Source organism: Chroicocephalus ridibundus, chromosome 3 (assembly GCF_963924245.1).
Source record: "Chroicocephalus ridibundus chromosome 3, bChrRid1.1, whole genome shotgun sequence".
Classification (NCBI taxonomy): domain Eukaryota; kingdom Metazoa; phylum Chordata; class Aves; order Charadriiformes; family Laridae; genus Chroicocephalus; species Chroicocephalus ridibundus.
The window spans coordinates 85093806-85120090 of record NC_086286.1 but is presented as its reverse complement, the minus strand read 5'-3'; the positions used below and the strand labels follow the sequence as shown (position 1 = coordinate 85120090).

The 26285-nt window shown below is 38.4% G+C and overlaps 1 protein-coding gene across 1 annotated transcript in view; it reads right to left on the bottom strand.

Moving 5' to 3' along the window:
* Positions 1-26285, bottom strand: part of MMS22L (MMS22 like, DNA repair protein) — a 98292-nt gene that overhangs the window by 22596 nt on the left and 49411 nt on the right. The window contains exons 15-16 of the mRNA XM_063329919.1: positions 4858-5048; positions 2240-2390 (exon numbers count right to left, since the gene is read on the bottom strand). Of these exons, the coding sequence (XP_063185989.1) occupies positions 2240-2390; positions 4858-5048 (342 nt within the window). The remainder of the gene's footprint in view (positions 1-2239; positions 2391-4857; positions 5049-26285) is intronic.

Here is a 26285-nt window from a genome sequence, read left to right as displayed (position 1 = left end):
TTGATATATGTACATATAAATCTACTTATTTTCTACTGAATTTTTACTCATGCTTGCAACAGAAAGTCAACACAGGTCCAAATGTAAACCAAACTGGATTCTGTTCCTCACTGAGCAACATTAGTAAAGGTTTTTTTTTTTTCTATTTCATTTAGTTAAAACCAATGACAACTGTATATTTTGTCTGAACATCCTTTCTGAAGTACTACTGACAAAACAAATAAGGAGACCAAATGCAAGCAAATAAAATATAAAAAATGATAATTAAATCCCAGTACCAAAAGAGAAAAAAACCCAGGATGCCTACGGACTTAATGCTCTTATTAGTAATGTATAAATAACAAAAAATTCCAGCCTTATGTAATCTTGATGTAGACAGCTAGGCTACTTGGCCCCAACGGCTCACAAAAACATTTTCTGCTGTAGTCTCACTCGTGTTTCTGTTGCTTGCTGGTAGGTAGGCCACTTAAGCATCTTCCTAAAACTAGAGAGGAATATGCTCCTAACCCTTAAGAAAGAAAAGCACAATAACTACCTGCTAGAAGCACGGCAAGTGGTCTTTTTAAACCAGTGAGCTTATACACATGCTCAAAGTCAGTTTAAGCAGGTTGTAATACTATCATGCACTACACAACACAGATCTGTAGAGGAACTTTTAGGCACTACTGCAAAAGAAATGCCGAAGTTGTGCGCACGTTCCTAAGGGCACAGCTTGTCCATCAGAACCTTTATTATCAATATTGAAATAGCTGATATGCAGAATAAGCTTCAATCTTAAAGAGACCAGGCAGAGCTTGCAGGGTATATACCAGCATCATCATGGAAATAATCTTTTTGCTTTTTAACTGAGAATGTTTGATGTGAAAATTATCGCAACGCAGTAACCATGAAGTCTTAAGATCCCAGCACTTAGATACTTTGGTAACTTTTGCTCTACAACTGCCTAAGGTAAATAAGTACATGAATCGCGCTACAAAAATTGCTGTCTTATTAGCGCATAATAAAATGACAGTGTTCAGAGCATGATACCTCTGTACAATTCTACCAAAAAAGTCTTATCATAGGTACTCACTGTCCTTTCACAAGGAAACCTGAGCACCTTACAGCTCTGTTGATGAGGTCGGGACACACCTTTGCCTCGTCTCCCCTTGTTGGCTTTGAGGCAACTGACAGGGGAAACACAATTCTCCTCGATGCCGGGCAACTGCAACCCCAACAGCTTAGGGGCAAAAACACTGGCCTCTGTGTGAGTGTTTTCTGTCCCATGCTTCCAGCAAGGGGGAAGATTCAGAAAAGCAGAGGGTGACACAGAGTGAGAACGCAGGAGGGAGAACCAGAAAGAGTAAGAACATACATTTTTCTAAATCTATTATTTAATAGGTTTAGCAGGTCTCAGAAATCTGAGCTACATGAACATTAATATACACTCAGAAAGTGTTCCAAGCTTGCCAAAAAGAAAGTTTTAATGCGTGCATTTCCACATGATGATTTTCCTAATACTTTCAATGCTGCCCAAGCCATCCTCCTCAGCTTCCTGGGGAAGTTCTTTGTTTTCAAGAAGTCAAAACACTGAACACTTACTACAGCATCTTCAGATTTGTATGATAACGTTTATCTTGTCTTTTTATAAGAAGATTTAAGTTTATGTGAAAAATAACTCCAGCACTTTTAACTGGAAATTTTCAAATTTACCAAGTTAAATTATTCAACTTGAAGTGCAGCTAGGGCAGGAGGTTACTGCCTTGCCAAACTGTAACAATTTGCCCAAGTGAAACAACAATAGAAGGGAGGTGGATAACTATAACTATGCAAATTAAAAATAGGTTATGGTTCAGGCATTTCACTTCAATGCAGTATTGTTCTCCGCAGAAGTACTTCTCTGAAGATATCGTCTAGGCCCCCACCCAAAATCTGTCAGTAACACTGTTTCCACTGGGAAAAAAATAAGTGGTTTGCTATATAAAAGACAAATAAGTCTTTCAAAATACTTACCTATCTTCCTGACAAATTTTGAGTATCTTAAGCTATTTACACATGAAAACACACAAACAACTCAACCCAAATAACACCCACAACCCACTATGAAATGTCCCAGACGATTTCAAGAAACCTAGAACTTCAGCAGAGGCAAAGAACCTGGACCACCTCAATGACACATTACTGTTCGAAGCAACAGCCCCCTCAATTCTAATGAAGGAACGACAAGGTACTGGAAGAACAAGTAGTTGCAATTTTTCACCTGTTTTGAATTAGATGACTTAGATATCTTGACACCAGCTGAGGCCACACCATGTCATCCCATCCAAAGAGCTGCATCATGGATAGAACGGGCTGTGGCTGGAGATCTGATAGGGCTTTGCTGGGTATATCCAAAGCTAAGAGAGTAAAACCTGATTTTAAAGAGAAAAAAACATGGCACTATGTTAATGGTTTCTCAGTACATCCCTGTTGCACTAAAAAGCATTGAAAATTAATTATGATTAATAATACGCAGTCTGGGAGCACCAAAAATCTCAATTAAAACTGGGCAACTATTGTAACAGATAGCGTTTGCACACATGTTAAAATGTAGTCTCTGTCCCAAGGAGTCTGTAAGTCAAAATGACACACCGGAGGAAAAACATATCCAAACAAATGCAATTTTAAATATATTCACAAAAGCACAGATTATAAATCCTGAAGGCATAGCTCTACCACCTATGCAATAAAAAAACATGTCTTAAAAACTTGCTTTTCTGTCTTTTTGGCCTCCCTTTCTTGCCTCCATCCACTACTTCTTCCCTTGTACACATAAATATTACCCTGCCTTACAGGGCTGAGTTTTATTTATTTGCTTAGTAGTTTTTACACACTTCTTGCAATGAAGAACTGTATTTGGAAAGAATTCACTCAGTAAAAGCCGGTATCTTTCTATTTTTAGATTAGACTTTCATGTATCAGAAGCTACTATATAAATAAAGCACTACAGACAAGCTGCTTCTTGAAAAAAAGATCTTCATATAACAGTTGCAGATCTAGAAACTGGGACAGTAATTTGTGCAGACTTTTTGTTAATGAAGCATAACCTTTTGCTGTTTCTGTTAGGTCTACTGTGGAATCTATATCTAACACTACCAGCATAAAAAATACAGCACATTCTTTATGCTGCATATGACAAATGCATTTAAATTGAGGAAGAAAACGCAATCTGAAATGCTGAGCAGTTATTAAGTTATAGGAAATGAGAAGCATCATATGAATCTGGAAACCTGCCTTTGGAGGGCAATGAAATAAAAGGCCTCACTAGTTTCCAAATTCTCCAATTCAAGTTAAAAATAAATGTGATATTAATTTATTAAAATAATGATTTATAAAACTGCATGTTTTGAGAAGCTGACTTTGAGTTAGGCAGGAAAGGCTAGTTTTCAGAAATAATAATGAAGCTCTTTTAATTAATGGTGTAGGGCCAGACTACCTTAAGGTACGAAGGACTTCACATTTCCTTTTGTGCCTCGGAATAAAAAAGGAGGTCATACAGAGTCCCCACTCTGCCTTAGGTGAGGAAGCAATTTGTGGCAGCCTTCTCCCAGAGCATCACATTGTTTCTGCAGCATCAGCCATAACGTGGATGGGGGAGAAACGGGAGACGGGAAGGATAACGTGAGTCCCAGGCTATTTGCCTGGCAGGGGGAGCAGGAGAGCTGCCAGAGCTGCTCTCTCTCCTCTGGGCTGCAACCTCTAAGGCAAGAAGCTCATACAGCGTGGGAAGGGTTTGCCTTCCTCTGTAGTACTGCCTAGCGCAGCTCTATAAAGCAGGTCACAACTGCACTCCTCTGCTTCTAAGCGGGTTTTATAATAGGTGGCTCTTCTTGCTATTTCACTGTGTTAATATAAAATAAAAAGATGTGACGCTGTAGGAAATGAATGAAAGTTTTGACACGGACAACCTCTTCCTTTGATTTGTATTGCTGTTTCCCATACATGCTTCAGCAGCGTCAGACCACTACCGTTGCACGCTGCCTCCTTCATTAGTGTTACCCACTAACTGCTGCAGAGCTGCTTTAAATGAAAGGTCTTTTAACTTTTCTATTACTAACTCAGTACTTCTGAACTTTATCTAATTCATACCGTGATGGGAAAAAATATTTTATATTTCACTTCTCTAAATTAAATAGATACAAGATTTCACTGTAAGTACAGAACACAATGCTAGCTACTGGTGTTAAAGATCAAACTGGGATTTCTTTCTATTTACTGCCATGCTAACTCGCTCGTTGCATGTGGAGTTCACATACATATGGAACGCTGTACTTCAAGATTAAAAGCCTTCAGTGTAAAACAAGATAAACAATCAAAATTAATTATGAAATAGCTTTACGATCATGACCATAAAGGTTCAGCAAAAAACAATCGTCGTGTAATCAACCTTTTAAAAAATGTATTCAAATGTAAAATATTATTTTTAAAAATTTAGTTTGAATCACAACCATAATGAAAAGAACAGTTCAACACAAAATTACAATAAACTTCTACAAAAAGATACAAATTCTAGATAATACTGAAAGAAGTCGTCGTCATTTATATTGTATGGCATTTGCAATGTTGACTGTAATCTGTGACTAGTAGGGGAAAAAGAAGTCAGGCTTGTATAGCTTCAAACCCCTTTGGAGTTCTCAATCTGTTTGTATTTTATCAAGTAATTCAACATTACAATATTTCTTCTTATCAAAATACTTAGCATGGAATCTACTTTTTGCATTTATGCATATTGAAGTTACTACGTGGAAGGAGAAACACCCCAAACCACAAAATCCTTGAAAGTTTGTGGCCAGGAAAATAGCACCAAATCCAGTAGTCGCAGGGAGGGTCAGTGCTAACCTGCAGCTGTGTCAGCAAGCTGTGGGGAAGGTGGCATCTGTGACATTCTCTGGCTCTTCAAATAGGGGAAGAAGTTTCTCCAGAGAGCGCTGGCGACAGCAAGGTGGTGCTCTTTAGCCGCTAATGGAAGCTGTGCGTCGGGGGCCCCGTTCCCCAGTTGAAGTCCCTGGCTTACACGTTTGTGCACGCTCCTAGGGAGAAACAAAAACAATGTTTACGTTCAAAAATAATAATAAAAAAATTTCACATATTTAAAAAACGCATTTACAACTACTTTAAACCGTAGAGCCTGAGAACTGAAGGATCGTTCGGTGCAATTAAAACCTTTACGCAAAGACATTATGCGTACCAGTTATTTGATGGATGAATGATGGCATATTAAGCACCATAAAGTTAATGTTAATTACTAATGTCAACCATTAATTATATGCTTTTTAATATGTCAGATCAAAATGAGAAATAGGCAGCTTTAAAATGAATATCTGCATTTTGCAACTGCTAGCATGACAAGCCAGTCCGCTCACAATCCAAAGCCAGAGGCTTTTTTAAATTTTTTGTCAGCAGGGTTTTTCGGACGGGGTTGCGTACAGCAAATAATGGCAAATGATTTTGATCAATTGTAAAGCTTCCTTCTGAAACCTATTTCTCATTTGTAAAAGCTCACTAGGTATGAGTTTTGATAAGAGAAAAGATTCATTTCATCCTGATGCGCTGCAGACAATCAGGTTTGACAGCAATGCCCACAGCTTTGTTAGTACAGTAAGGACAAAAGTTACCACTGCACATAACTCCCATCTCTTCCTGAGACAATGTGGCATGAATTCAATAACGCACTCAATTTTCTTTGATTCTTCTAGTACCATTCCTGCTACTTAATCTAATTTGGAAGTTGTGACTTTCTAGAGGTTTAATAGAGATATGTCTGCAGGGAATCAATGTTCTCAGAGAAATGGGGAGGGGAGGAAGCATTAATAAATTTGTCTGGTAGAGCAGGATAGCAGGCATTACTGCACTGGGCTGATCAACTAAATAACATGCTTATTAAAAACAATCTGTAGGAACGCACTATCATTCCTGTTCCTATTTATCTTCTGGTCAACTCAATTGAGATTGTGCATTAAAGCACAGGCAGCATTATTACATTTGCTTTATTAAATTCTATAAACAGCACTGTAAAGTCAGAGTCAAGATATTTATAAGATAATGGCAAACAGCGGTGGCATCGAGACTTGCCTTAACAGTAACATTTGTAGACTGTAATATTTTTTTTCTTAATTGCCGTTCTCACAATAGCAAGCGTTTCACAAAACTCTTCCCCTAGATCTTTATTCTGTGCTCACCCTAATTTGAAATAAACCAAAACAAAAACAGAAAAAAAGAGTCCATGCCCTAGTTCCCTTCTGGGAATGTGGGAAAATTATGAAAGAATTACACAACTCACAGCACTCATTAGGACATCTGAAATGGAATAATTTTAAATAAAGAGCAGGCTGGCTGCAAGGCCTTCCCGTACTAGGGTTGATATTAGAAGCGCATCTCATTATACCAAATTAGTATCCAAAAATTCTGCCTAACACATAATTTAAAACATAAAACATACCGGCTGTCAAAGGTAACGATACCTTATGCCTGCCTGCAGGCGTCCATTAGTTTGAACAGGGCAGACGGAGAGAGAACTGAGTACCAGCTACTTTTCAAATGGCTACGTTTAACAGACATGGAAAGGTATGTAATATTAGGAGGAATCAAGTATTTCTTCGAGAGACGGTGCCAGTCCAAACACAGGAACAGAAGCCAGGAATTCTAAGCCCAACATTTATTCCCTCTGTGGCTGCACATAAATCATACAGCCTTTGTTAGCCTCAGTTTCCCAGCCATGATATTTGGATAGTAAGACAGCTTACCCTTTAAGGATGCTGTGAAAACAACCAATGCTTAGAAACTGAGGATTATATTCAGTATGTCAGTTGGTATTCCTATTTACAAGGCATATTCTCCAAGTCAACATGAATTGAAACAGAAGCGAGATTAGCATAAAAAGTCAAGCAATACTTCTTTGGGAGTATCCCTTGGTAAAAAAAGGACAGAGTGCAGAAATAGTGAGATCTAAAGGACAAACAATGAAAAAGTAAAAAGTAGGGCTAAAGAAGCAAGTTAAAAATATATTTTGGCCCATTACAAGAAAAAAAAAAGGTTTAACAGGAAAAATATGAAGGACTTTTTTGGTTTATTTTGTTAAGAAAGGAAAGCAAGATGCCTCATAGTGCAGAGAATAAAACTCACGGGACCAAATTCTGCCCTACTTATATCCAGATTACACTGTAAAATCGCACAAAGACCTTTTTCTCTCCTCTAAATTGCCTCTCCGAAGAAGGGTGCTTTGCATCTCCTTTAGCCATCTATGCAAAGCAGAAGGGTGTACAGACTTCCAAAGTAAGGTAATATATCTCTGTGTCAGTGGAAGGGCAACACGTACAAATCAGTATTTATGTTTATTCATAGTAACCTACACAAATGCTTGCAATAGGGTAAATGCTTAGAATCGATGGGGCATCAATATGTGCTGCAGCAGAAGTAGCCGGCTACTTCTACCAACAAGCACATCTTTTTAATTCCATGAAGAAATGGATAAATACAATTTTACTTTTTATTCAGGCTTTTTTCTAACACTAGACAAGTATACCATCAAACATCATTCCATTTGTGAAACTATATACATGTAGTTTTCCATTGTGTCAAGAGCTCCAGAACCACCAGTTGCCTCATTACAATGGTAATAACTTGGTGTGGTTTTTACTTATTTTAAGTCATGGAGTTCCTATTTATGTAAAGACAGGTGTGCTTTTTCATTTTACCATCAGATCAAATAAACCCTAGGTTTATAAAAGAAGGGAATGTTTTTCCTACCTGAATAAGGATTGTGCTGGACGTATAGGCATAGCAGGGCCGGTGGGATTATTTTCTACATCCTACACCTGGAATTGCAGCCATTTATCTGGATGCAGATATTGTAACCACAAACTATCCTTTTGCAAACATAAACCATGCCTTTGCAAGCCTGGATTACTAAAGTGGAGTGAAACTTTAGGTTGAGCTGGAAAAGTAAACCGCATAAAATGCAGAAGCCCACCTATATAACAGAAACTCAAGTCACTACTAGTTCCTAATCTGCACGGGCCGCATATTGGCATGCAGACTTAATACAATGTCATTTAATTTTATCTACAAGCGTTCAGAATTCCCCAACATGAGAGAAGACCTCTCTCCTCCTACCAGTGTTGCCAGGGGCACATACTACCACCCTCAGGGGCTCCCAGGCTGTAAATATAGAGACTGGTTTCTTCACAGATGGTGCTCCCAGTTCCTCTGCTCCCAGACCACACCAGGCCAGCCACAGCATCCACAGAACTCCGCTACCCAGTACAGCCAAGATTAAGCTCAGGAAAATCTTTTTAAAGGAAATGCATGACCTTTTGATGTTGAAACAAACAAATAATTAAAAAACAAGACCTGCAGGACCAACACCCTTGGATAAATCTAGGTAGATTGGGTAGGGATATATGAGCATTTCTAAAATGATAAATGGCTTCGATGCTTAGAATTTCAACTACTAACATCAGTTCTTTCAAGGAAAACTCAGGCAAAGTAAAATGAAACAAACCATCATCGCACTCAGATTCAAAGACAAGTAATAGGGGCTTTGTGCTCTCTGCAGATCAATGGAACTTGAATAATACTTGAATTTGGAGATTTCCTTTCCAAACATTCTCCCTCTTTTTGCATCACTGTAAGATTAGCAACACAGTTTCTCATTTTGATGTTTTGGCAGCAAATGCATTGAGCCTTGGTCATATTTTAATGTTGCCATAGAGCTGATAATAGAAACAGAAGTGATTGGGGGAAGTTGAGGCTTCTTCAGCTATGGGGTAGCTATGAACATTTCAGCATAAAGAACTGAAGAGATAGGGAGATTAGCCGATGCAGAGAACAAAAACAGTGAGAGTTTTTATTTCACTGAAGAAGACAGAAGAGCTTTACATTCTCTCAAGAAACGCCAGACACGGAAGTGATGTCAGCTACTTGGAAATGTGCACAACAACAAAGTTATCATCTTAAGCTCTCCCAAAAACTCAAAAGCTGCATTAATACAATTAAAAGCATATTTTTTTTCTGCTGAAAAGATTAGCAATAAGTTACGCAATAAAGATGGCAACAGAATAAAATCCAAAATAAAAGTGCCAATGTTGACACTACTCCATGTCACACGGAAACGTGTTTCTTGCTTCCCATCCCCTTACTCACTAATACAAAGAAATTATATATCACTACTGTACAGAAAAACATTGGGCCTTCCTGTAGAAATCTATCCAGTCATGTTTGCTGCGTTTGTATAAATCTCACTGCAGTGATACACTCAGAATTTATCCTACTATTTACCAAGCAGCATTTCAGAATTTAGTTCAAAATTACTCATCCAATTTCACTTCCTTCAAATGCCATAAAACATCAATACTTCTTTACTATCTCTACGCTTTTCTTCCTTCCTCATTTCCATCAGAATTGTTGCTTCTTACAGTGACCAGAACTGGAAGCAAGGTTTCAGCAGAAGCCACACACACATTTCCATTAACCAGTCCTATCCAAGATTAAGATGAAAAAGATCTTTGCGTGCCCTCCATGTGCCTTTGAAAATAATCCAGTATGGGTATTCAACTAGTTGACTACTATGCCATTTAGTTACATGACAGTTAGAGAAAATTGCAACTATAGCACTTATTTCATTGATCCATATGGATATCAACTCCCGTGTTGACAAATTCACTGTTCTACTTCATAATTTGTGTATAAGTATTCACTTATTTTTATGCCATGCTCAAATATGCAGTTTATACATGTAGATTTTTGAAATCATAACTTGTTATACTACCATAAAACATAACACTAAGTGTGAAGAGCACATTTTTAGAGTGAGTTAATTACTTTTATACAGAATTTTTCAAAACATTCAAAAAAGAAAAGCTAGTTTAAGTATGGACCATAACGCTGGCATTCAAAGAATCATAGAACTGTCTAGGTTGGAAGGGACCTTTAAGATCATCAAGTCCAACCATTAATCTAACACTGCCAAAACCATCACTAAACCATGTCCCTCAGCACCACGTCTACCTGTCTTTTAAATACATCCAGGATGATGACTCAATCACTTCCCTGGGCAGCTTGTTCCAACGTTTGACAACCCTTTCTGTGAAGAAATTTTTCTTAATATCCAATCTAAACCTCCCCCAGTGCAACTTGAGACCATTTCCTCTTGTCCTATCACTTGTTACTTGGGAGAACAGACTGATCCCCACCTCGCTACACCCTCCTTTCAGGTAGCTGTAGAGAGCGATGAGGTCTCCCCGCAGCCTCCTTTTCTCCAGACCAAAAGCACAGGACACACATTCACAACGGCAAGGACAAAATGGTTGCATCTGGGTACAAGTCTACTTTCATACAGTATCATGGAGCTGTGCCAAGGTGCAAGTAACAAACTGTCTGATCCTGCTTCTCTGATATATGCAGATTCATGAAAATAAAATGGATCTGGAGTCACAGAAGTGGCACACTGGCTGCACAGTGGTTCCACAATGGCCCAGTTCCTCCAAGAAGAAAGTGCCCCAACCTAATCATAGTTAGAGATCGGTGGAACGTCATAGATGTGGGTTTCAGGAATCTCATGGTAAAGGCTTTTGGTTTCCTGATCACTGGTGAATGATGTGGCCACTTGACCTAATGTGTAAAAAGGTGAACCTTCTTTCTCTTGGCCGGGCTGCAGAGCTCCGCACTGAACTCTTGGTTATCAGTGTGTTTAGTAGGTGCATTGACAGCATGCTTACAAGAATTTTAAGTGCTAAAACATCTAGTTTATGGCCTCAAAGTGCCTAAGCTGGTTGCTAAACAGCTATGGCCTGTCAAAACAGCTTTAGTGTCTCTGGGCACGCAAGTTTAGGTACCCAGGGAATTTCAGTGGTTAAAACAGAGTCACCTACAGAGACCTCCACATTCAGGCTGGTTCTGCGAAACACGTATGAAGAAAGGTAACTAAATTCTAACCAAGTCTGATTCAAATATCCAAGTCCTCTTTTAAATCTGTTTCTAAGCTCTTTAGAACACAATTGCTTTTTTTATATCCCTTTATATAGCACCCAGTATGTTGAGACTGGTATGACTGCAGTAGCAATGGGACAGAAGTAGTAATCCCACCTCATATCAGAATTTCGCAATTTAAGTAGTTTCCGTATTTGTAATATACATACAAAGTATCTATAAAGTTTCTTCTTATTTGAGCAACAGCCTTTTCATTCTTTGATAACTCAAAAAAACCCCCAAAATAAACAACCCAAAAGAGCACAGAATTTTAACCCACCATTTTGTAATTAAAAAATAGATTTCAGAAAGTTAAGCGACATGAGAAACTTAAGGCCAAAAGTAAATTTTCCCATCCATTAAAAGAAACATTTGAAAAACCTCACAGTTTAAAATGAAAGTGCCAGTGCTGTGTAAGCCTTAATGACAGCATCACCACCACCACGGAGCTGTACTGCTCACTGTACAAACAGAACTGGAAAAATCATGATACGACATTATCAAACACTAACATGCCTCCATCAGCTCAGCGTTTATTAAATCATGTTTCAGTGTTCTTTCTTCAGTTTAATCTGCTTCAATAATCCACAGTAAAATGCACGTTTAAATGTTTACTGCAAAAAAGATGTCAGAATAATATGCCTGGTTATGTATGTGATGATCACCGATTGGCGTGATGAGGTAGGGAAGGCTAACAAGGGAAGACGGATACTTTTCACAACTGTAACATCCAGGATTTTTTATCCAACGCTTTAATTCATCCATTTGCGCTTAAGTTTTTTATAGCACAGACTTGCACAAAATCATATACATGTCAGTGTTACAACGTGCCTTCATCAGACACAACAATGTGAAGCATATGCAAAGTGACATCCTAAATGTTGTATGAGATCCAAAGGGATAAAAGTACGTAATGTTTAAAAAGCAGGGCACAAACAGATCTCAGACTCCTGACTCATACTTCCCAAACTGCTCACTTTGACAGATCACACTCCTTTGACCAGGAAGTCCCCTAGGTGCCTGCAGTTCAGCTACACAAATGCCTTGAGCTGAGCATCTAATCCACAGTCCCCATCTACTGGAGCACGGAAATCCTGACTAACCCACACCAACACCAGCAGGCTGCCACAAGGTGCAGCAGTAGCTACCTTCATTTTAAAACCTGGAATACACTTTATTATTTTTTTTAAATATAACAACCAATGAGTCACAGCCTCAGGGTGGATAGCACCTGGGTCCAGATTTGATAGATTGGTTTGGAGATCAGGCTGTGTTCTTGGATTGAGAGTTTTACATTAAGTCAGTCGCTGGACAAAAATGTGGAATTCCAGAACAAGGAATGAGACCCATTACACGCTTCCCTTTCAGTATTATGTCCTAACCACTAGGTAACAGATATTTAATCATTCAGACTCTGTTGTCTGTTACTTAAAAAACAAAAAAACCCAAAGAAACATATTTAAATACATATGTTCAGCAGTGGGACTCTATAACGGTTCCTAGCACACATATTTCTGTTCTTCATGACATTGAATCAGACATCTCTGGACCCACCAGACACAGACTTCATTCAATCCGTCATGTTTTCTGTAGGCTAGCAGTAGACAAAGTCGCATGTAGGAGGCAGGAGTGGTTTATTTTATAAGATACACGTGCTGTACATGCCAAACAAGCTGCTGCTCAGCTGGACCTGTTACCGTAAACCATCAGATCATTGTATCTTGGAAGACCCCTGCACCATTTGAGAGCAGGCGTCTTCCAAGTTCTGGTATCCTCCTAGCTCATCTGAACAGAGCTGTCAGGCAGGCAGATGCCCTAGTGCTCAGAAGTAAAAGGTTAGGAGAGGCCAAAATCACCATAACACTCTAAGACTGAGGTGCTTCAGACCATAATTCAAAGGACTTGTTTATATGTGTATGTGTAGCTATAGAGAGAGATAAATAAAAACACCAGGGCATCTAGCTTAGGCTGTAAGAAACACACACAGACATTAGGGCAGCATTTCAATTAGGACAGCTTCTCTGTAAAACCTTAGCTAATCATTGCCAAAAGATACTCTACCTTCCTCCACCCAAAAATCCTAACCATACTGTTTTCTCTTTTTTCCACACACACATCAGGAAAACACTGCCCCTAAACATCCTAAAACATATTTTGCATTATGTTCCCTTAATTGAAAAAATGCCTATTAACAAAATAAAAAAGGCTACAGATCCTTTCAATTTACCACACATCAATCGCTGCTTGAGTAGAAGCAGATCACATACTCTTTCCTATTGAAGATACAGTAGGTTTAAACGGAGCCATTCCAATTCTTTCATTGATGGTATAAATCTTCAAATCTCAGTGGAAGAGCCTAGTATATTCCTATTGTTAGTGGATCATTGACAGAACAGACTCAACAGTTAAGAAGCTTCTAATGTGACAATTTATATAAGCAGAGTAATTAAAGTATATTAGAAATCCAGATAATCTCCCACAATCAAACTGGTGAAGAGCTGCCCATGGGCATTCAAATCACACATTGCAATCCAGCTGAGGGTCACCTTCCCAAGTTAAATAATATCAACAGAAAATACCTTAAACTAAATGATCCCTACTCATTACCAAACATAATCAGGAAATTGGATAAAGCTCTTTGAAGATACAAATATTTTAAGAACAGTTAACCACTTTAAACAACCAGTTTTTTCCTTTTAGTGATTTGAAGACTAAAGCCAAGTTTCATTTCTTAGGTGTTACTTGGGATATTCACTAAAACATATGAAAGAGTGGAGAAAATGTGAGATTCTTTTAAATATTACAATGTAAGTACGTCAGCAGCAATATTTTCTCACATTACTGGACTGTGCATTAGTACATACGATGTAAGTTGTGAGTAATTAAATAATTACACTATCAACAGCTAGGGAATCTAGCTCTTCTGATTTTTTTAATATCCTTACAAGCAATTATATTATTTACTATTTATGTTTGGCATTGTTTTGTTTGTTTGTTTTATGTATCTTCTACAAGCAAGTCTATCAACTGCACAATTAAAAGCATTTGATTACATTATATTTTGATATAAAGTAAAACGTAAATCAAACCCAGCACTCTCTATAAAGCTTTCCAAGTTTAAGGTTATATTAATCAAACAAACCAACAAACCCCTCAAAACATAACTCTTACAACTGACCCCATAATAAGCAAAAATGGAAAACATATCCTATTCAAATTTTAAGTCAATATTCCTAACATTTTTTTTTTTTTAAAACAACAGATGCTACACTACACAGCTTGGCAGCTACTTCATTAGAGAAATACGATTCAAGAAACGTGGCTCCTCTTTGCCTGAAACTAATACAGACGAATTTGGTAGATCTATATTCTTCACTAAATTCTTTTGATCTAAATGTAACACTACAAACAGCATGTAGCACAGAAAAAAGCGAACAGAAATTCTCAGGTTTTAAGACAGTCTTCTTTTCCACAGCAATATGGAAACAATAATACATTTTGTTAGGATATATAAGCAGCAAAGTTACTTCTCATTGCTTGGTCCATTTTCCTAATCAAAGAATCACTAAAATTGGTAAACGCGACCGTGACCTAATCCATTTCAGAGTTTTCAAACCAAGCATTCAAAGTAAGATATGTTAGTTGGTCAAGCTGCAGCATCTCTGAACACAGCCACTCCTTGAAACATTAAATGTATTCATTCTTAGTGAGTTCGTCTTCTGAACTTTTAGAAAGATGTAGCGCATAGGAGTGACAAAGATGACTCCATATGCAGGTGTAATTCACGTACACTCCTCTACTTTTTCCTACTGGAAAGCAAAAGTTGCACAAGGGCCAAAGCAGTACTAGCCTGAACATTCCCACCCTTTACTGGAGAGCAGCAAAAGTTCCCAGGATACCACCAACAAACTTGTCAGAGACGAGGATAAAAAAAGTCTATTTTAAAACTCATGGGGTTGCAGGAAGAAATGTGAAAATCCTTGAAATAGGAAAGTGGACAGACAGCAACTGCTGAAAAGTTTAACTCAGAAAGAGGAAAACCAGACACGAAGTGACCTCCAAGCACAGCCAACTCTCTGTCCTCTATTATGCCACTTCTTTCATCACATTCTTCCTGCAGCGACCTTCCCCCATGCACTATATGGTAGGAGACCTGGAACGTGTTATGATCAGCCTGTCCTGTCCTTCTGACTCTCCCAGACGACTGTGGATGCAGTGAGACTTGCAATGATCCAGGCCAAAGAGATGCCATAATTGTGAGATGCAGGTGAAAGCTGTCATTTAAACACTTGCAAGAATTTTCCACTGGTTGCTCGATGAAGGTCTTAAATATACAGAGAAACGGGTCAGCAGTCTGCCTGAAACACTTCTTATTAAATTACAAGAAACAGCCAATATGTGGAAAAAGAATTAGCATAAAATAAAATCATGGACAAAGAAAAAGGAAATCAAGCTTGAAACTCTTCTTTACTATCTGGATTCCCTTTACTTTAAAGAGAGGCAAAGCAAGCGTCACCAAAATTTTGATTCCACAATGTGCAATACTGAAGAAGGAGCAGCAAGTTCCCATGATTTTCTATGCATTTAACTTTACATTTTAGAGGAAAGCTGTCCATTACGAGGTCTGCATTCGTCACAGATACAAATTGTCAACACATCTTATATAGCTCCTTCAATCTACTGATACGTAAGTAACACTGTTTCTTTGGTTTTAGATGTGGAACATTAGGAAATTATTTTTATTAATTACTCTAAAATGTTATTGTGGATTTCTTTTAGAACGCAAATATTTTCCTAAAGCATTCACTATTTTGTAAGCAATCAAACAGCACAACAGTCCCTTAGTTAACCACTAATTCATTCATCAATAAATAGTTTTACCCATTTTTGAATGGTTAGGCTTGATGAGCATATGCCCAGGCGAAGAAACATCCAAGGCAACATCTGCAGGACCACACTAATAAAAAAAAAAATATCTGCATATCAAAGAGCTCACTTTCTAATATCAAAGATCCTCATCTTCACTAGGATGGAAAGTGTTAATGCTGTGAAGAAAAGGTTTTCAACTGCAGTTGAATCATGTGAAGATTATCAATATAGCAGCAATGTACAAAGGGGCTTCAGCAAGGTTACCGAGTTTAATATAATCCTCTCTATAGCTAAGCACAGTAATAGAGAACCCTGTGTTCACTGTGACAGCATGTTGTGTGTGCTCAGTAATACTTCTAAAATATACAGGGAGAACAAGAAATCCCCAACATCTTTACTACGCTCAAAGACAAAGTAAAGATATTAACAAGAACAGACACACAACCCTAAAACACAAAGGTACGGAAAAGCCAAACACTCAGAGCCGCAGAATATTAGTTAGCACTTTCTCCTTAACCCTTCTCAAAGGGTTTAACTACATCACCAAAAAGACAAGTTGCTATGGCCGTAATTTAAATGCAAGCAACAAAGCTCCAGCCTGCTTTGGCTAGGTCTGCTGGGAGGGAATATTACATCCGCTTCAGCCACCCCAGTAAATTTGTGCCAGAGAGCCGTTGTCTTTTTCTAACCACATTTAACTAAGACGAGGTTGTAAGAGCAGCAAAGACAACATAACCTGCGTTAATTCAGTGCCACTAGTTCACATTTCAGCTTGCGGAAGAGCCTTGGGAAAAACAGACAGCTAATTTGAGCCCAACTGCAATTTTCCTTCATTACCTTCACTGGTATTCAGCCAAGTTAGCTTCTCCCCCGTACTACACAGGCATATGCTAAGATCACAGTTTTCTTCGTGTCTTTAATACAAAATAGAAACTGGAACGAACAAACACACAAAGTGACCCTCTGCTGTCCCAAAATCTTATGTCCCAGGAGAGTCAGTCCAGGTACTCGCTCCAGCAGGCGGGCTCAGGCGTTCACAGAGCTCAGCCGAGCACTCTTTGCCAGATTCCGCACTGTTCAAGGCACTGGGAGTCGCCTTGTTGCTTTGAACAGGGAAATCAGAGCTCACTTCTTTCAAGAAACAACACAGAAAAAGCAAACACTTAAAAAGACATTTAGTTCACCTATGCAGCCTTGCAGCATAGGTCAGATTCAGAATTTTTTAATACTCTGAAACACAAAATAGAGACAAATAAAGGAAAAACATGGACAGGGTACATTTAAAATTGATGCTATCCTAAAGCTGTTGTTTTCCCCTTTTTCAGTTTGCATGCATACAAAAAGCCCACCTAAACCAAACTTAGTATTTCTAAATCATTGCAATTTCACAGAATTTAAAATCGCTCCATTTCAATTCTCAAAAGCCTTATTTTGAATAGCAGTCTTTGTAACAGACTGACATTACAATTAGTTTTGATCACAGTAAGACAAAATTTCCCACCAAATTCCTGTTCCATGTGCAAAACTTCAGAACAGTAAATAAATGTGTCTCAGCCTCTACTGCACTGTTTTGCAAGAGCCTTCTCAGAGCTACGAGCGAGATTTGAGCCACACAACCTGACCCATGAAAGCTAGGTCTTGCCCACCGTAGGATCCAAGCTATGTTCATCACACGATCGAAATACGTTCTTTACCAGAGGTAGACATTCAGTCATGAGGGCAGGGTCTGCAGGCACGTCACCTCACATGATGAGAATTTTAAAAGAAAACCACAAAACATACTTCTCCACCACTGATGGAGGATCTTGCAGGAGTCGTTGGGAGCTCTTTGATCAGCCCTGACTGAGAGACACTTCACCCTTTGGTTTTGATGGTTTTGTTCAATTGCTTATTTAAACAGAGGTCATCTTTTATATAAAAGATTTCTTCGAAAACTACTGAGAAATCATAATTACATGTCTGTAACTTTAAATTATAGCGACACCATTTCTCTGTCTCTCTTTCTCTTTTTTTTTTTATAACATGAGACTAAATTTGGTTTCCAAAGTATTTTATATTTGAGAGAACAGGAAGTCTCGATTACTTCAGATAATCTTTATTCAAGTTCATAGCTTATTAAGAACATAAATGCTAGTATCTGTCATACAGGGAACAGACAGTATTAGCTGTTACGCATTTAGCTGGAAACAGCAAATCACTGCTGGTACACAAGATCATTTTTAACAACCTTCCATGACAGCTCTTCCTTCTTGCCATCAAAGCAGGATGGAATTGCAACCAGAGACTCGAGGGTCACAGCAAATAAGCTGACTTAGCACCATTTTCTATCTGTTAAAGACTACCTTTCTTCAAAAGGTATTCAAAAGAAAGATCCACTCAACCCGGTCAAGGCCTTCTGAGTGAGTTCTTTGCTTGCAAAGTTCTAAAAAGATGCCACACATCAAACAATATCCTGGTATTATATGCAACAGTCCTGCCTTGAATACATACTATTCAGTACAAAACCCACATTCCCCATTCTTACTGAGAAATCCGAGAATCACAGACTGATTGAGGTTGGAAGGGACATCTGGAGGTCATCTTGTCCAATCCTCCTGTGCAAGCAAAACCACCTAGAGCCAGCTACCCAAGACCATGGCCAGACAGATTTTTAATATCTTCAAGGATGGAGATTCCACAGCCTCCCTGGATAACCTGTGCCAGGGCTTGGTCACCCTCACAGTAAAAAAGTGTTTCCTGATGTTCAGAGGGACCCTACTGTGTTTCAGTTTGTTGCCCATCACCTCTGGTCCTGTCACTGGGCACCAGTGACAAGAGCCTGGCTCTGTCCTCTATGCACTCTCCCTTCAGGAATTGCTATAACATTGACAAGATTCCCCCCTGAGCCGAGCCTTCTCTGCTCCAGGCTGAACAGTCCCAGCTCGCTCAGCCGTTCCTCACAGAAGAGATGCTCCAGTGTCTTCATCATCTTTGTAGCCCTTCACTGGACTCTCTGCAGTGTGTCCATGGTCTCTTTTGTATTGGGCAGCCCAGAACTGGACACAGTACTCCAGGTGCAGCCTCACAAGTGCTGAGCAGAGGGAAAGGATCACCTCCCTCCACCTGCTGGCATCGCTCTGCCTAATACAGGCCAGGATACCATCAGCCTTCTTTGTGGCAAGGGTACATTGCTGGCTCAAATCACCAATGAAGGCATACGGAAAAGTTCCACATCATTATAAAATGAATCATACGTGGATATAATTTATAGTGAGAATCAGAATGCCAGTTTATCTGAGAAACTGAAGTAAAGTAGCAATGCTGAAGTGAAAAAAGAGTGCTTCTACTTTCAATCGTGTTGCTAACACACAGGCAATCTGCAGATTGCAAATGGTTATCTTTCAGAGAACTATCTTCTGTTAGAGCAAAACTTCTAAAATTTGTCATCTCCTAGAAACTGTGTGTTAAATAGGATTTCTGGTTTATTGGGTTTTGTTTGTGTGTTGTTATGGTGGGGTTTTTTGGCAGGTGGGTGGTGGTGTTTAGTTTTGGTTTTTGTTTTTTTTTTTTTGTTAAGAGCTAGTCACAGAAAAATCTAAATTGGAATGGACCTCTAGATGTCATCTGGTTCAACACCTGTTCATAGCAATGCCAGCCTTGAATAACAGAAGGCGGGAAATTTTATAACCTGACTTTGAAAGTTGTTCCAATGTTTGACTATCCTCTGACAATTTTATCTTTATATCTAATAAAAACTTCCTTCATCACAATCCCAGTCCATTGCTTCCTACCACTATGCACCTCTGTGAAGGATCTGATTCCATCTCATCTGTAGCCCTCCCATTAGACTGTTGAACAAAACAGTGAAATACCTTCCACCCCACGCCATCCCCATCCAAGACTTCTCTTCCTAAGGACGAACAAATTCAGTTTTCTTTGCCTCGCCTCATAGGGCATGTGCTCCAGAACCCTCATCATATTAGTGGTCCTCTGCTGGACTTAAATCAGTATTTAAATGTTTTTTTTTGTACTGGGAACCCAGTATGCTGCTTACTTATACAATGTAATTTACTTGAAACACATTCTTCTAGAGCACCAGGAGGGCAATGAAGCGTAGCTGTCTATAGCTAAACAATGACCCAGGCCCTGATAGAACAAATTTTCTGAATTTTTACAAGCTAAGCCTTTTTCACCAATTCCTTACTGTCTTTTATTCGCAAAAAAATTCCATGAGAAATGATAACTACGCAGTGTGACTGGAATGACAATCAACTCATTCTGAAAGGCCAGTACTGAAACTCATTTTGAAGTACAATCATTTCCACGATCCTGCCTTTAGCTCTTCCACGGGACTCTGAGATCAGGATAACACCAGTTGACAAGGAATTATAATGATGGGATAGGTTCACATCTTCTGTAAGCTGTTGTTTACACTTTTTTTTTTTTTAAGGTAATTTTTCACACAGTAAAGAGATCTAAAAAAATTTTTAAAGCTTAACAGGTTGACCTTAAAAAGATGATTTCTTACAGTTCAAAGCCCGGTAGTTTAATGGACTCCCAGTGCTGATGGACTCCCCACACTGGGGAACAGACACCCACATACTGTACTAAGGTGGATCTCTGTTTAAGCTCACAGTGTTTCATTCACACAGATCAAAAGGGTAGAGATCACTCTGGAAAAGCTTACAATTTGAGAGATGAGATAGTAAAATTTATGGGCACGCAGAGATCATTAAAATTCTTCTGAGCCACACTATGAAAAAAATAATCAAAGTTTGGCAAATTGCGTGAAACAAATTCACTGACGTCAACTTCACCACATCTCTCAAATATTTTTGTCTATCTAGCACAGCTTTAGACATGCAGTTTTCTCTCATTCAGCATGTTCTCACCCAAACTCAAGTACTAAGACGACAGTGAGAAATTGGTAAAATAGCCATCCTGGATGAAGAAATTCAAATGTTGAGTTGGTGCCATCCCAGTTGAAATTTCCTGATCTGATCAGGAGATGCGAAATGGACTTTGAGGATGACTACACAAAGTCCTGAGGGGAGGTAAAGGAACAGTATCAAACTATAAACCCCAAATACTGAAAACAGAGTACTACTACCCAGTTATCACTGCATACATTCTGAACACAATTTCCAGTAACACACCTGTCTTACCATTACACGTGTAAAACGCTGTTGTTGTTATCATGCCATTCTTCTTTTTCAGGTAGGAAGCCTGAGAAAAAAGACTTCAAGTTTTCTGCATTTCTCTTAATGTAAAACAAGACCATAACAGAGAGAGAGGAACTGTAGTTCAAATAAAGTTTTTCTTTTTTAAAATGAAACTCTTTTGCTCCAGCTCCTCTAGCCACCTTTGCAGAAAATCAAAAACTATATGCATACGGATACTGTCTAGCAACCTGCTGGGAGCCATACACTGTAAGTGGTTTAGGAAAATCATTCTCTCCAAGACAGAAAACATATCTTGGGAGGCAGGAAAACTTGTACTCAAGATAATGAAGTAACTGGTTTCCAAATTCCAAAACAAAGCATTTCATTTCCTTTCTGAAAAATCAGTTTTGTTTTTCATGGAGTATCTGTTGTGTTAAAGGATGCTGTTCATGTAATACATTGTTTAGTGAAGGAGGTGACTTTGGGCACAAACCATCCCCTACTAACGCTGTTCCCAACATTTGGTAATGCAGACAGTAGAGCTAATTTTCTGTCATCCAGGAAAAAAGGTAGGCTTGCTAAACTTTTATCATCATCCCCTCTGAAACACAGTAAAAATCACTGTTAGAACTGATAGTTTATTAGATCAAAGCTACCATCAACAATGTCAGTTCTGCCCGGTCGTGTTAACAGGAAAACGTTTTACAAGTTCTACCACTGGGCATCCATTTAACTTCCAGCACCAGCTATGCTGTAAAACTGTGCACATAGTGTATTTGGTGACCTGCGTGTGTGGGAAGCATTATCCAGGCGAAACTTCTCACAGTCTGACAAAATGCTTTGATTTGCACTGTTCAGATGATTGAACAAAGAGACTTTAAGCAATCACCAACAATAGCTTTTATCTCCAAATGTGCTAAAAGTGTAATACGACACGAGAGCAACCTATTGCTTTAAGACCAGATTTGATAAAACACGAGTGATTGGATAAACACTACATTTTAAACTTGTACACATCTTGTCCATTAGGTTTAAGTATTAGTAAAGTTTGCATTTATCTTAAACATCATTTTTAGCAATTTCCCCACACAACACTCATAATGCCTCTGTGGTATCCATGGTAACCTCTTAACCTCTTTGCTAACATATAGCTTAAAATACACATCCGTTCCAATTAGGTGAAGTAATGAGAAAACAGACATTCATAATTCCTCAAGTTACTGCCATCTTTTCTTTTAGATCGAATTTAACAGTCTTCAAAACGGATCCTAGTTGAAGTCTGCCACATGCAGTCAATGACAGATAGGTGTGTCACCAAATTCTCTTCCCTGCATCACAGCAGAACTGATTTAATTACTCCCAATAATAGGTACAGTACACAAATGCAGCTATCTAATAAATTCCTACATAACTCCAGCAACGCAGATTCAATCACTTACTGTGTTTCTTTTCAGTGCAAAGGTGTTGCTACTACTCTGCAAAGCTTCCTAGAGTTTAATCTGTTCTTCCTCTATACTATAAAAAACATTTGATTTAAAAATAATCCGACGCGTGCCACAATGTTTTACAAAAAAGACTCACCTCAGACAGGAAACATGCTCAATAATATATTACTATATCTAATACTCCATTGTATTTCACATCAAAACAGAAAGTGACATTGTTTAAAAACTTGCAGCACCTATTTTTTTAAAAACATTCTGCTTCTATGGGCCTGTTTGGTACTTTTTTGAATTCCTTAAGATGCACTCCACTCACCTAGTTCATAGTTGGTTGTTTGGGGTTTTTTGTATCTTTTTTGTTTGTTTGGTTGGTTTTTTTGGAGAAAGAGTTGATAAAGGCATTTTCTTATGTTTTTACATATAAGCCACTACAGTGAAAAACCAGCATGAGCCTTGGGACACCTACCAGCTCCTACTACTCTGCCCACGTTCAGCATGTCATGTCCTTGCTACACAGCATCACCTACCACAGACAGATGACACAATGTTAACAATGTCAGATATAACTGTTTAAAGTTTTCTACGCAGCTGATGAAAGAATTCAGAGACCTTGCAAGACACACAGAGTTAAACGTTTAAGCTGTTTTTCTTATTTTGCTCTTCAAAACCTTAAACTAGAAAATCCCTTGAGTGAAAAGTCAGGGAAAGGCTTCCATCCCTTCTAGGGTTAAAAGATGCTTTTGTAAGATTTTAGGTCAGATTAACCTTTTGCTCACAATAGGGCTGGTTATTGGTTTTATTTTTTACTGTCTTTAACACAGGTAAAAAAATCAATATGAAGCGAGACAAAGGGCTCTGGAGGCCCTGGCTACACCAGCTTTTGGTTTGGCTCATGCACAATCCTACAACATGCTGAGGCTGGGAAGGATTAGCCTGCTTGTGTTGAGTAAACCGATGATACTCAATAAACAGTTTCTGTTGTAAACCCCTTAGGACGTGCAAAGCCACACTAGTTGGCATTAGACCAGATAAGCTGCCGAACCAGCTGTAATCTCATTTAGACCTGAGCTGATCCTCCTGTCCTTTCATTCCACAGGATCAAAGCAAACCACTGAGGAGGCAGCTGTATTATAGCAGCAGCACTCGCTGGATGCGGCAAACATTTCATAAATTCCTCTCCTTGAAGCGAGCCTGCACATAATCTACCCAGAGCCAGTTCAATCAATGGATTTCTGAATTCATTAGTCTTATTATTACAGGATAACTGTTTTCTCCACATAGTGTAGTAGTTGTTGCAAGCCAGCTTTGCAAAACAGCTCTTATTGCTGACCATTTCTTTCTGGTAATGTGCCTTTGCATTTTTGCTGTGCCACATGAAAATGATTTAAATGACTTCAATGCAGCATTTTTTTTAAAGACTAGAAATAAAACCAATTCACGAATATTCAAGTAGGAAGCACTGAAATATAGTAAATTCTTCCAAGCATAATTACTGGCTACCTGCTCGCATGCTTCCATGCATCAGTAATAATGACCAATGTTTTCTGAGCTCAATGACAGCAAATGATAATAGCTAAAGTAGAGATTATATCATTGTAGTAGCATAAATACAGACTACAATTACAGATGTGAAAGGAGTCACTCTAAGAAAAAGATTTCTATTTGCCTTTTACTCTTCATGTTCTCTGGAATTAAAAAGAAGAAATATTTTCATTGTTAAAGAAATGAATAGCACAACTTAAAAAAACCAAGAAAAGCACAAAAGCAACAGGTCTTTTTAAAGTAAGCAAAAATGAAATCCAAGACACTGGATCAAATAAGACTTGAGGGTGCAACATTCGATTTCCGTACACCATTTGGTTTTTCCACTGTGCAATTGCAGCTAAAAAATTTTATAGCGTAACCTTAAAAGCTTTAGAAGAACAGAAAGTGTAATTCAGAAAATGTGTCAACTGCTCCATTTCCCACCACTGAAGTCTGCAATATAACACATATTCACAGATAAAGAAAGTAAAACTTGATTTGTAACTTACTTTGGAATAGGGAAATATTGCTAAAAAAATCATTTGCTAAATGTATTAATTGTTAATGTAAAGACCTACATTTTCTGGTGCAGTTGCATTGGAAAAAAAAGAAAGAAAAAAGGATGTAAGAAGAATTATGCAGTACAGCAGTGATTTTTGGGTCACGTACAAGTAACGTTAGTGATTCTTAGATCACTCCTTGAAGAACGAACAGTAGCCACAGAACTAAGTTTGGCCAGAAAAATAGGTGAGGCCAGGTAACCCTTACAATTAAGATAAAAACAGAAGCGTTTGTGCCTCACTGTTATTTGCAGCCCATATAAATATACAATACATTCATGCACACAGACTGAAAAGACGGAGGATCCCTTATACAGAACTGCTCTGAGTTTACGGAGCACAAGAGAAAGATCTGTATCATCCTTGCACACACATCCTAATCTACACTGCACAGACCTATTGGATCTCTGTATCTCGCCGTTAATGTTTTTAATAAGGGTACAAAAAAACCCTCTGCCTGTAATAAAAAGCTTCAATGAAATATAATAAAATCAGATGTTTAACACATGCAAATGATTTTTGACAGATTACAGAGATGCAATGTTTAGTATGAAACTTTTTTTTTAACCACCAAAGCGCATATGCGCGAGAGCATGTCACAGGCAGCTGGCAAAGATGAACAAAAGGTATTTGCACCTATCGTCTCCAGATGTGTAAAAAACCCCATCACACATCTCTTCCTCAATCACTTAGAAACCATCTGATGTGTTAGTTAATGACTCCCCTCTCTCCACTTCATTCTTCAGACATAAAGGGGTCCCATTTAACATAATCACTTAATAACAGCAAAGTGATGGGTATCAGAACCCTAATTCTTCTAATATTTGCAAAATCCAGCTCTTTGTAATAATAATAACACCATGATAGCAAACTGTAAAACTGTGTAATTATACTTTAATTGTATTGTGAGGCATGCATTAATCACAAAGTTTAAGTACCAAGGATGGAATTATAATAATTCTGTAAAACAAATTTAAGCTAGCTAAGTAGGTCAGAACCACTAGCATGCAACAGGAGACCTCTGGGAATTTATCAGTTAATGGCTATTTATGTGCAAATGAGTGCCCTCCAACCCTCCCAAATCCTGTGTAGCTGAAGGGTATTTCTGTTAACCAGGAGCATGCTTAACTGCTGAGGCATAAATTAAACCATTTATTGGAATGATTTTAATTCTTCTCTCCCCCCACCCACTCTTACTACTCCCTCCACCCTCACTAGCAGCACAATTTACAGTATTAATTTACATGGAGATAGGATCGCTGAAGAGTTTTCAGAAATTACCCTATTTCAAGGAATAGGGGGGAAAAAAGAGCGAGAGAAGGAAAAAAAAGAGAAAAACTTTCAGTAAGAGACAGTAGCAATGCTACACTTAATCTTTAAATCTTCCAGAGGGCAGGTTGAGTTATTAGAAATTCCAGAGGTTCAGTATCACAGCAGTGCAGTGGAAACCTTTTCATAATGAACTCTAATGAAAAGAAATTCTGTTTTATGTCCTCACGTTCTAAACTTGGAGAAGACAATGAAGCTCAAGGAGGACTGCACCAACTGTATTTTCTGTCATAATGCTCAGAGTGCACGCATATCAAAGGTTTTCTTTTCAGAAAGAAAACAACAAAAATTCTTGGCTGCAGGAAAAGACACCTTCAATTTTTGAGTTTGACTTGGAAAAAACTAGTCATTTCTGATGTCTTAGGAAAATAGATACCTTTACAAAATACTCAGAATCAAGATGTATTGAATCTTCACTGTGATGTAAAATGGGGATG